Raw genomic sequence first — 12,062 nt, 5'->3', positions numbered from 1 at the left:
ACAGGTTGTGGGGCCCCACTCTAACCTACTGAACCCAAATCTCTGGGAATGGTGCTGTGGCCAGGATCTGTAATTCTTAACATCATTCAGATAGAAAAACAATCAATTTGAAATGTGATCCTTGTAGAAATAAGGCCACGTGTACCTTTTGGATGCTATTAGTTTCCCAAACTGTTCCACTGTGTAAGATAGATTTGATTTGATGTGTTCCATAGAATTTATGGAAGCTAGAAGGAAACCTGTTTAATGTGGTAGTAGGCAATAGAATAACATTATAATTTTAAAAATTGGTCGCCCTTAATTTCCTTTATGATTATCATTAACTGGCAATTTCCAGGAATCACTCAGGCACTTAGAAATGTCCATGATACTATACGTATGAAGGTTGAGAAACAAAGAATTCTAGATAACATATCTTTTCCTTTCTTGCTGATAACAGTGAATGCTCAAGATAATGAAGACCATGTCCCACTCCATTTCTGTTCTCGATTTGGACACCATGATATAGTTAAGTATCTGCTGCAAAGTGATTTGGAAGTTCAACCTCATGTTGTTAATATCTATGGAGATACCCCCTTACACCTGTGAGTATTATGTAGCATTCCATAGATTCTCCAGGTATACTGCATGTACTTGCTTACAATATTAACAAGATATTTTCTTCAAATCTAGGGCATGCTACAATGGCAAATTTGAAGTTGCCAAGGAAATCATCCAAATATCAGGAACAGAAAGTCTGACTAAGGAAAACATCTTCAGTGAAACAGCTTTTCATAGGTAAAAGAATATTTAAGTGCCATAGCCACTAAACTTAGCTGACACTCTAAAGCACCTGAAGTTGTGGGTATAAAGCAAGAACAAATAGTGGCAGATGTTGCAATCAGAGAGCAATAGCAGAGGTAGGGCAGAGGACAAAGAGCCAGAGCTAGATGCATGGAAGAAAAGGTGGAGGCAGATGCTGCAGTCAGTACAACAGATGGGGCCGGAGCCAGATGCTGTGTTCCTGGCAGCAGCCACAAAGACAGGGACTGATGTTGCCAAGGCAACAGGCATATCAACATCTGTAAGCATATTGCTTCTATTCCTCTTCACTCCATGGAAAGCTGCCAAAAAGGGATGTGCCCATAATCCTCCTCCAACAAGAATCTCATTACCAGAATTCATCAGCATTAAAAGTGACACTTGTTTCCTTTCCACTTAAACCTTACGTGAAAATGTGTCTACCTATCTAAAACATCCATCTGTCAGCCTGTAAAAGCCTAGTCAGGGTGGCCACTCAGATACCTAAGAAAGCATCAGCTCTTCTCTAGGAATTCATGAGAGCCCTTTACGGTGTGCTCTAGAAAAGCACACTGAAGGAACAGCTGGGATTAGAAAAGTTGCAACCAAAATAAAAACAGAGAAAAAGAAAAGAAAGAAAAGGTTGCTAATAAGTCAGAGCTATAGTTCCCTAAAATGCCCAAAAGGAAGGTGGATGTTTTATAAAATCTAAGGCTTTCATTTTTAATGAGTAACTATTTTGCTAAAACAGTAAAAGCATAGTAATTTATATTTAGTAGATCTTGAAAATTAGTCCATTTGCCTACACATTACATATGTTTCCATTAGTTTGTAACCTCTAAAATTGTATTTGAGACTAATTTGTTGTTCACATAATGTTTTTGTATTGCATTGATAAATAATAAAAATGAGGAGACTCTCTTTATTTCTTACCAAACTAAAATTAAGCTTGTGCTTCTGCATCAGGCATCAACCTGTCAAATTTCACATACATTTCCAGATTTTTCTTGTCAACCAAAGACTCAGTCAAACAAGGGTGAAGTAAAACCACCATTTATGGAATAGTGACCATATGCCAGATGATTCGCATCCATTATCTCATGTAATCCTTACAACATTTTATGAAGTTGGACTTATTATCTCTCTTTTACAGAAGAGAAAACTGAGGCTCAGAAAAGCTAAGTAACTTGCCAAAGTTTCTTATGGATAGAAAATAATATTGCAAATGCCTACCTAATTCTAAATCCTGTGCTTTTTACATTTCTTCATGTTCTAGTACCAAAATATTTTGTCTGTTTTCTACACACTCAGTAACAGAACAGATGCAAGAACTCCTTAGATCATACCTTCAGTCAAATGGATCAGTGGAATCTGTCCCTGCAGGGGACAGTTGGCAGAACTGATATGTACTGGTTGCTGGTATTCTCTTTCCGTTTAGGTCATGCCTGTTACAGCTGACACCTCAGGCTAGTTTTCAAATCATTTTGCTACTTCATGTACTAAAATTGAAACCAACTGTAATCAGAGGGTGACTGTCACCTCCAAAAGATTGTTTATATGAGAAGATTTGTGAAGTGAGTTGAAAGTATATACCCAATTGTTTTATTTCGTGTAAGCCTGTGGCTACTCAGAGTAACAGATTAATGTTTTTGTTATATTCATTTTAAGCAAATATTTATAAAAGAAACTCCTTTTACGTGAGGAATTCACTCTGAATATGAATTTTTTATGTACATAGTATTTTGCACAGAGTAAGCACTCAGTACATTTCTGTTGTGGTTTTCATATGTATACACACACATATACAAATATATATGTATATATATGTACACACATACACGTGTGTGCATGTATATATGTGCATGTATGTATGCATGTATATATGTGTGTATACATGCACATATATACACATATATGTGCATATATTCAGAACTCATTATCTGTAAGTAGTTTCTTTGAAAAAGAGCAATGAATCAATATTAAATGTGTACTGTTATGGATCGTATTTATAATGCAAATAGTTAATGATGATATGATATATTGCACTGAGATGGTAGTTTTTTTATTCACTCAATAATTCAAGAAAAAGTCATTAAAGACCTACCTTGTATTGGTGCTACTGGGGACATTAAGATGACAGGATTCTTTCAGTCCTTAAAGGAGCCCTATTGTAAGGTATCAAAGTAAACAGAGGTGTATCCAGTACCATATTACAGTGTGATAAGCAGTGTAAGATTGAAATTACAAAGAAGCAGACGGGTCAGCAATGAATTCTGCCTTTGGTTCATTAGAATACTTCATATTCAGTTTAATTGGATAAAGAATGAATGATATTTCATGAAAGAAAAATGACTTAGGCAAGCCTAGGCAAGGCCATCCCAGGAAGAGGAAATGCTAAGACCCAGTGAACTCCCTCTTTTTTTCTAGAACCAAGTCCCTATGCCCTTCCTTTAGCCATTATTTAGTTGGGGCTTTGCCCAATGCTAGTTCTTTCCAGTCAGTTATTACATACCTCATATCTCTTCATGACTTGAATGTAGAGTATTGTTAGTTAACAAGTGATAGCAAAAGCAGAGGTATGAGGGAAACTACAGGAAAAGAACATTTATGAGAATTACTAATCAAAAAGTTAAATCCAGTAGTCATTACTAGGCATGCTAATTTCATACAAAATCTTTTTCTCAATGCATCTTAGCTTTCCCAGTAACCAGTAGAAATCAGAATTTCAGATAAGTATTTCAACAAATCTGTGTGCAAAATTTGTCTATAAAAATCTTATTTCCTTGCATCTTGAAATTTATTAATTTTTCCACAAATACTTTCTCACACCTGGAAAGAACTGATAATGAAAGGTCCTCTACAATTTGTAATGTGATTCTATAAGCATTAATTCACTTGAAATTTCACCAACAATTTGGCACATTGATAGGGTATTGTCTATTATAGTTTTATAGATGGTAAAACTAAAACTCACAGAGGTCAAAGAACTTGTCCAGGATCCTCTGGTTTGTGTGTGGCAGAATTCTGGATTTTGAGTCCACAGCTAATGCTCCAGTAAAATGAAAGCTTTGAGATCTTACCCTCTGGTCAAGAAGTGTTTGGAGAGACAGTAGATGGTTTTACCAGGAATCATTTCAGACTGTGACCTGGATTTGACTAAAACTCTCAGAACCCTCCTGAATTTCTAATTTGATTGTCCTGCAGAATATTTCCTAGGTCCTGCAGCTAAAAATGCAGGGAACTCTTATGTCTTATCTCCTTTTATGAAAAATGACTAATATCCCTGAAAGCAGTTGATAAAAAACACTGGAAATTTTATACAGCTCTTTTCTTAAAGGTCCAGATGTGAGAATCTTTAGGATTTTCTCACCATATATCCACATTTTTATTTAGCCTTTGTAGATGGTGCTTGTTTATTTTTCATCACCTCCTCCCTTCTCTGTTTCTTTGGCTCTCTTATATACATGTGTGCATCTAGAATGCCTGGTGTAATCAGGGCTGCATTTGTTTGTTAGGACTGTCATAAAGAAATACCACAGACTGGGTGGCTTAAGCAACAGAAATTTATCATCTCACAATTCTGGAGGCTAGAAGTCCAAGATCAAGGTGTCAACGGGTTTGGCTTCTCCTGCAGCCTCTTCCCTTGGCTTGCAGATGGCTGCCTTCTTGCTGTGTCTTCACATGGCTGCCTCTCTGTCAATGTCACCTGTGTCTTAATCCCAGATTCTTCTTATAAGGATGTCAGTCATATTGAATTGGGGCCCACCCTAATGACCCCATTTTAAATTAAATACCTATTTATTTATTTATTAATTATTATTATTATTTTTCTACTTTAAGTTTTAGGGTACATGTGCACAACGTGCAGGTTTGTTACATATGTATACATGTGCCATGTTGCTGAGCTGCACCCATTAACTCCTCATTTATCATTACATATATCTCCTAATGCTATCCCTCCCCCCTCCCCCCACCCCACAACAGTCTCCGGTGTGTGATGTTCCCCTTCGTGTGTCCATGTGTTCTCATTGTTCAATTCCCACCTATGAGTGAGAACATGCAGTGTTTGGTTTTTTGTCCTTGTGATGCTTTGCTGAGAATGATGGTTTCCAGCTTCATCCATGTCCCTACAAAGGACATGAACTCATCATTTTTTATGGCTGCATAGTATTCCATGGTGTATATGTGCCACGTTTTCTTAATCTAGTCTACCATTGTTGTACATTTGGGTTGGTTCCAAGTCTTTGCTATTGTGAATAGTGCCGCAATAAACATACGTGTGCATGTGTCTTTATAGCAGCATGATTTATAATCCTTTGGGTATATACCCAGTAATGGGATGGCTGGGTCAAATGGTATTGCTAATTCTAGATCCCTGAGGAATTACCACACTGACTTCCACAATGGTTGAACTGGTTTACAGTCCCACCAACAGTGTAAAAGTGTTCCTATTTCTCCACATCCTCTCCAGCACCTGTTGTTTCCTGACATTTTAATGATTGCCATTCTAACTGGTGTGAGATGGTATCTCATTGTGGTTTTGATTTGCATCTCTCTGATGGCCAGTGATGGTGAGCATTGTTTCATGTGTTTTTTGGCTGCATAAATGTCTTCTTTTGAGAAGTGTCTGTTCATATCCTTCACCCACTTTTTGATGGGGTTGTTTTTTTCTTGTAAATTTGTATGAGTTCATTGTAGATTCTGGATGTTAGCCCTTTGTCAGATGAGTAGGTTGCAAAAATTTTCTCCCATTCTATAGGTTGCCTGTTCACTCTGATGGTGGTTTCTTTTGCTGTGCAGAAGTTCTTTAGTTTAATTAGATCCCATTTGTCAATTTTGTCTTTTGTTGTCATTGCTTTTGGTGTTTTAGACATGAAGTCCTTGCCCATGCCTATATCCTGAATGGTATTGCCTAGGTTTTCTTCTAGGGTTTTTATGGTTTTAGGTCTAACATGTAAGTCTTTAATCCATCTTGAATTAATTTTTGTATAAGGTGTAAGGAAGGGATCCAGTTTCACCTTTCTACATGTGGCTAACCAGTTTTCTCAGCACCATTTATTAAATAGGGAATCCTTTCCCCATTGATTGTTTTTGTCAGGTTTGTCAAAGATCAGATAGTTGTAGATAAGCAGCATTATTTCTGAGGGCTCTGTTCTGTTCCATTGGTCTATATCTCTGTTTTGGTAGCAGTACCATGCTGTTTTGGTTACTGTAGCCTTGTAGTATAGTTTGAAGTCAGGTAGCATGATGCCTCCAGCTTTGTTCTTTTCGCTTAGGATTGACTTGGCAATGAGGGCTCTTTTTTGGTTCCATAAGAACTTTAAAGTAGTTTTTTCCAATTCTGTGAAGAAAGTCATTGGTAGCTTGATGGAGATACCATTGCAACTATAAATTACCTTGGGCAGTATGGCCATTTTCACGACATTGATTCTTCCTACCCATGAGCATGGAATATTCTTCCATTTCTTTGTATCCTCTTTTATTTCATTGAGCAGTGATTTGTAGTTCTCCTTGAAGAGGTCCTTCACATCCCTTGTAAGTTGGATTCCTAGGTATTTTATTCTCTTTGAAGCATTTGTGAATGGGAGTTCACTCATGATTTGGCTCTCTGTTTGTCTGTTATTGGTGTATAAGAATGCTTGTGATTTTTGCACATTGATTTTGTATCCTGAGACTTTGCTGAAGTTGCTTATCAGCTTAAGGAGATTTTGGGCTGAGACTATGGGGTTTTCTAGATATACAATCATGTCATCTGCAAACAGGGACAATTTGACTTCCTCTTTTCCTAATTGAATGCCCTTTATTTCCTTCTCCTGCCTGATTGCCCTGGCCAGAACTTCCAACACAATGTTGAATAGGAGTGGTGAGAGAGGGCATCCCTGTCTTGTGCCGGTTTTCAAAGGGAATGCTTCCAGTTTTTGTCCATTCAGTATGATATTGGCTGTGGGTTTGTCATAGATAGCTCTTATTATTTTGAGATACATCCCATCAATACCTAATTTATTGAAAGTTTTTAGCATGAAGGCTAAAAACTTTTCTGCATCTATTGAGATAATAGATGCAGAAAGGCCTTTTCTGCATCTATTGAGATAATCATGTTTTTTGTCTTTGGTTCTGTTTATATGCTGGATTACATTTACTGATTTTCATGTGTTGCATCCCAGGGATGAAGCCCACTTGATCTTGGTGGATAAGCTTTTTAATGTATTGCTGGATTCGGTTTGCCAGTATTTTACTGAGGATTTTTGCATCAATGTTCATCAAGGATATTCATCTAAAATTCTCTTTTTTTGTTGTGTCTCTGCCAGGCTTTGGTATCAGGATGATGCCGGCCTCATAAAATGAGTTAGGGAGGATTCCCTCTTTTTCTATTGATTGGAATAGTTTCAGAAGGAATGGTACCAGCTCCTCCTTGTACCTCTGGTAGAATTCGGCTGTGAATCCATCTGGTCCTGGACTTTTTTTGGTTGGTAAGCTATTAATTATTGCCTCAATTTCAGAGCCTGTTATTGGTCTATTCAGGGATTCAACTTCTTCCTGGTTTAGTCTTGGGAGAGTGTATGTGTCGAGGAATTTATCCATTTCTTCTAGATTTTCTAGTTTATTTGCGTAGAGGTGTTTATAGTATTCTCTGATGGTAGTTTGTATTTCTGTGGGATCGGTGGTGATATCCCCTGTGTCATTTTTTATTGCGTCTATTTGATTCTTCCCTCTTTCCTTCTTTATTAGTCTTGCCAGCGGTCTATCAATTTTGTTGATCTTTTCAAAAAACCAGCTCCTGGATTCATTGATTTTTTGAATGGTTTTTTATGTCTCCATTTCCTGCAGTTCTGCTCTGATCTTAGTTATTTCTTGCCTTCTGCTAGCTTTTGAATGTGTTTGCTCTTGCTTCTCTAGTTCTTTCAATTGTGATGTTAGGGTGTCAATTTTAGATCTTTCCTGCTTTCTCTTGTGGGCATTTGGTGCTATAAATTTCCCTCTACACACTGCTTTGAATGTGTCCCAGAGATTCTGGTATGTTGTGTCTTTGTTCCGTTGGTTTCAAAGAAGATCTTTATTTCTGCCTTCATTTCGTTATTTACCCAGTAGTCATTCAGGAGCAGGTTGTTCAGTTTCCATGTCGTTGAGCAGTTTTGTGTGAGTTACTTAATCCTGAGTTCTAGTTTGCACTGTGGTCTGAAAGTCAGTTTGTTATAATTTCTGTTCTTTTACATTTGCTGAGGACTGCTTTACTTCAACTATGTGGTTGATTTTAGAATAGGTGTGGTGTGGTGCTGAAAAGAATGTATATTCTGTTGATTTGGGGTGGAGAGTTCTGTAGATGTCTATTAGGTCCACTTGGTGCAGAGCTGAGTTCAATTCCTGGATATCCTTGTTAACTTTCTGTCTCGTTGATCTGTCTAATGTTGAGTGGGGTGTTAAAGTCTCCCATTATTATTGTATGGGAGTCTAAGTCTCTTTGTAGGTCACTCAGGACTTGCTTTATGAATCTGGGTGCTCCTGTATTGGGTGCATATATATTTAGGATAGTTAGTTCTTGTTGAATTGATCCCTTTACCATTATGTAATGGCCTTCTTTGTCTCTTTTGATCTTTGTTGGTTTAAAGTCTGTTTTATCCAAGAGTAGGATTGCAACCCCTGCCTTTTTTTGTTTTTCATTTGCTTGGTAGATCTTCCTCCATCCCTTTATTTTGAGCCTATGTGTGTCTCTGCTCGTGAGATGGGTTTCCTGAATACAGCACACCGATGGGTCTTGACTCTTTATCCATTTTGCCAGTCTGTGCCTTTTAATTGGAGCATTTAGCCCATTTACATTTAAGGTTAGTATTGTTATGTGTGAATTTGATCCTGTCATTATGATGTTAGCTGGTTATTTTGCTCGTTAGTTGATGCAGTTTCTTCCTAGCCTTGATGGTCTTTACAATTTGGCATGTTTTTGCAGTGGCTGGTACCAGTTGTTCCTTTCCATGTTTAGTGCTTCCTTCAGGAGCTCTTTTAGGGCAGGCCTGGTGGTGACAAAATCTCTCAGTATTTGCTTGTCTGTAAAGTATTTTATTTCTCCTTCACTTACGAAGCTTAGTTTGGCTGGATATGAAATTCTGGGTTGAAAATTCTTTTCTTTAAGAATGTTGAATATTGGCCCCCACTCTCTTCTGGCTTGTAGAGTTTCTGCCGAGAGATCAGCTGTTAGTCTGATGGGCTTCCCTTTGTGGGTAACCCAACCTTTCTCTCTGGCTGCCCTCAACATTTTTTCCTTCATTTCAACTTTGGTGAATCTGACAATTATGTGTCTTGGAGTTGCTCTTCTCGAGGAGTATCTTTGTGGCATTCTCTGTATTTCCTGAATTTGAATGTTGGCCTGCCTTGCTAGATTGGGGAAGTTCTCCTGGATAATATCCTGCAGAGTGTTTTCCAACTTGGTTCCATTCTCCCTGTCACTTTCAGGTACACCAATGAGACATAGATTTGGTCTTTTCACATAGTCCCATATTTCTTGGAGGCTTTGTTCATTTCTTTTTATTCTGTTTTCTCTAAACTTCTCTTCACACTTCATTTCATTGATTTTGTCTTCCATCACTGATACCCTTTCTTCCAGTTGATCGCATCGGTTACTGAGGCTTGTGCATTTGTCACGTAGTTTTCGTGCCGTAGTTTTCAGCTCCATCAGGTCCTTTAAGGACTTCTCTGCATTGATTATTCTAGTTATCCATTTGTCTAATTTTTTTTTCAAAGTTTTTAACTTCTTTGTCATTGGTTCGAACTTCCTCCTTTAGCTGGGAGTAGTTTGATCTTCTGAAGCCTTCCTCTCTCAACTTGTCAAAGTCATTCTCTGTCCAGCTTTGTTCCATTGCTGGTGAGGAGCTGTGTTCCTTTGGAGGAGGAGAGGTGCTCTGCTTTTTAGAGTTTCTGGTTGTTCTGCTCTGCTTTTTCCCCATCTTTGTGGTTTTATCTACCTTTGGTCTTTGATGATGGTGACGTACAGATGGGTTTCTGGTGTGGATGTCCTTTCTGTTTGTTAGTTTTCCTTCTAACAGTCAGGACCCTCAGCTGCAGGTCTGTTGGAGTTTACTGGAGGTCCACTCCAGACCCTGTTTGCCTGGTTATCAGCAGTGGTGGCTGCAGAACAGTGGATATTGGTGAACCGCAAATGCTGCTGCCTGATCGTTCCTCTGGAAGTTTTGTCTCAGAGGAGTACCCAGCCATGTGAGGTGTCAGTCCGCCCCTACTGGGGGATGCCTCCCAGTTAGGCTACTCGGGGGTCAGGGACCCACTTGAGGAGGCAGTCTGCCCGTTCTCAGATCTCAAGCTGCGTGCTGGGAGAACCACTACTCTCTTCAAAGCTGTCAGACAGGGACATTTAAGTCTACAGAGGTTATTGCTGTCTTTTGTTTGTCTGTGCCCTGCCCCCAGAGGTGGAGCCTACAGAGGCAGGCAGGCCTCCTTGAGCTGTGGTGGGCTACACCTAGTTCGAGCTTCCCGGAAGCTTTGTTTACCTACTCAAGCCTGGGCAATGGCAGGCGTCCCTCCCCCAGCCTCGCTGCCACCTTGCAGTTTGATCTCAGACTGCTGTGCTAGCAATGAGCGAGGCTCTGTGGGCGTAGGACCCTCCAAGCCAGGTGCGGGATGTAATCTCCTGGTGTGCCGTTTGTTAAGCCTGTTGGAAAAGTGCAGTATTTGGGTGGGAGTGACCCAATTTTCCAGGTGCTGTCTGTCACTCCTTTCTTTGACTAGGAAAGGGAATTCCCTGACCCTTTGCGCTTCCCAGGTGAGGCGATGCCTCGCCCTGCTTCGGTTCAGGCATGGTGCGCTTCACCCACTGTCCCGCACTCCCCAGTGAGATGAACCCAGTACCTCAGTTGGAAATGCAGAAATCACCCATCTTCTGCATTGCTCATGCTGGGAGCTGTAGACTGGAGCTGTTCCTATTCGGCCATCTTGGCTCCACCCCTCTTAAGTACCTCTTTAAAGATACAATCCCTAAATACAGTCTCTTTGTCAAGTTATGGGGGTTATAACTTCAGCATATGATTTTTCGAGGTGTAGGGGAGAGGGCACAATTTAGTTCATAACAAGGACCTTCTATCTTTCTTGTTTTATGTTTTTTTTTTTCAGTGCTTGTACCTATGGCAAGAGCGTTGACCTAGTCAAATTTCTTCTTGATCAGAATGTCATAAACATCAACCACCAAGGAAGGGATGGGCACACTGGTAAGACTGTGGTGAAAACACCACTAGTTCTAGATGCTTATCAATGATTAAGAATAATGGTATGCAAAGGGATGTGGGGGCATTGGGAGTGCTCAACTCCAGTGGGAAAGGGTATTTTATCAACTGCCAGCATTTAGAATTGATAATGACTGATAATAATAAAAAGCAGACTGACTTTTTGGTCAATTTTATTATTGTGTTAAATTATTTGCAGTCAGTGCATCCTCTTATGGCCAGCACTAGGGACAGACTGACCACACTGCTCTGCCCTTGATTTGGTGATCAAAAAAAAAAAAAAAAAAAAAAACCTGTGATGGGTCTTTGTTCCTTTATTTGTGTAAAGATGCTAACATTTGTTCTTGGTAATTACAGTGGATGTAGAAATACTATAATTGTACTGAGGAAAAGACAGTCTCTATAGAAGATTGAGTACAATATAATACCCGTTTTGCTTAAAGTGATGTCTCGTTTGGTCAATAATAAAATTAGTTCTTTATCAAAGAAATCAATCCTTACTGCATACCTTTGGAAATAATGCTATTATGTGGTGATGACTGTCTTTTGAAAATTGGGGAGCAGTTTTTCTTTTTTCTCCTTTTGTTCTTTCAATTCTTTTCTATTACAGGATTACACTCTGCTTGCTACCACGGTCACATTCGCCTGGTTCAGTTCTTACTGGATAATGGAGCTGATATGAATCTAGTGGCTTGTGATCCCAGCAGGTCTAGTGGTGAAAAAGATGAGCAGACATGTTTGATGTGGGCTTATGAAAAAGGTATATTTTTAATCATCATGTCTCTATAGTGATACATTGAACTGTGTGCATAGATTATGTCAGTGCATCAATAATTACTTTGCTTGCATGACTTGAACACTCTCATTTCTTCTGTAGATTTTACTTGAGTTTATGGGGCCTTGGATCAAAAAGTCCAATACACTGTAATCAGAGAAGGCAACTCCTAGGCTGCAGATGAACCAAAGGCATTCTCAGTATTGGCACTTTGAAAAGGGAATTGTCACATTTCTAAGTACCAGAGAAACAAAATTGTGATGGATAATGATAGTAGAGTGGGC

General features: G+C 39.1%; 1 protein-coding gene across 8 annotated transcripts in view; it reads left to right on the top strand.

The window, feature by feature from the left end:
- Nucleotides 1–12,062, top strand: part of TNNI3K (TNNI3 interacting kinase) — a 304,916-nt gene that overhangs the window by 106,434 nt on the left and 186,420 nt on the right. For all 8 annotated transcript variants that reach the window (NM_001204797.2, XM_009459335.5, XM_054659350.2 and 5 more), the window contains 4 exons: nucleotides 440–584; nucleotides 673–777; nucleotides 10,894–10,988; nucleotides 11,614–11,763. In NM_001204797.2, the coding sequence (NP_001191726.2) occupies nucleotides 440–584; nucleotides 673–777; nucleotides 10,894–10,988; nucleotides 11,614–11,763 (495 nt within the window). The remainder of the gene's footprint in view (nucleotides 1–439; nucleotides 585–672; nucleotides 778–10,893; nucleotides 10,989–11,613; nucleotides 11,764–12,062) is intronic.

This window comes from Pan troglodytes, chromosome 1, assembly GCF_028858775.2.
Source record: "Pan troglodytes isolate AG18354 chromosome 1, NHGRI_mPanTro3-v2.0_pri, whole genome shotgun sequence".
In the NCBI taxonomy this organism is placed as follows: Eukaryota; Metazoa; Chordata; class Mammalia; order Primates; family Hominidae; genus Pan; species Pan troglodytes.
The sequence above is the reverse complement of the archived record's forward strand: the minus strand, read 5'-3'. Positions and strand labels throughout refer to the sequence as shown.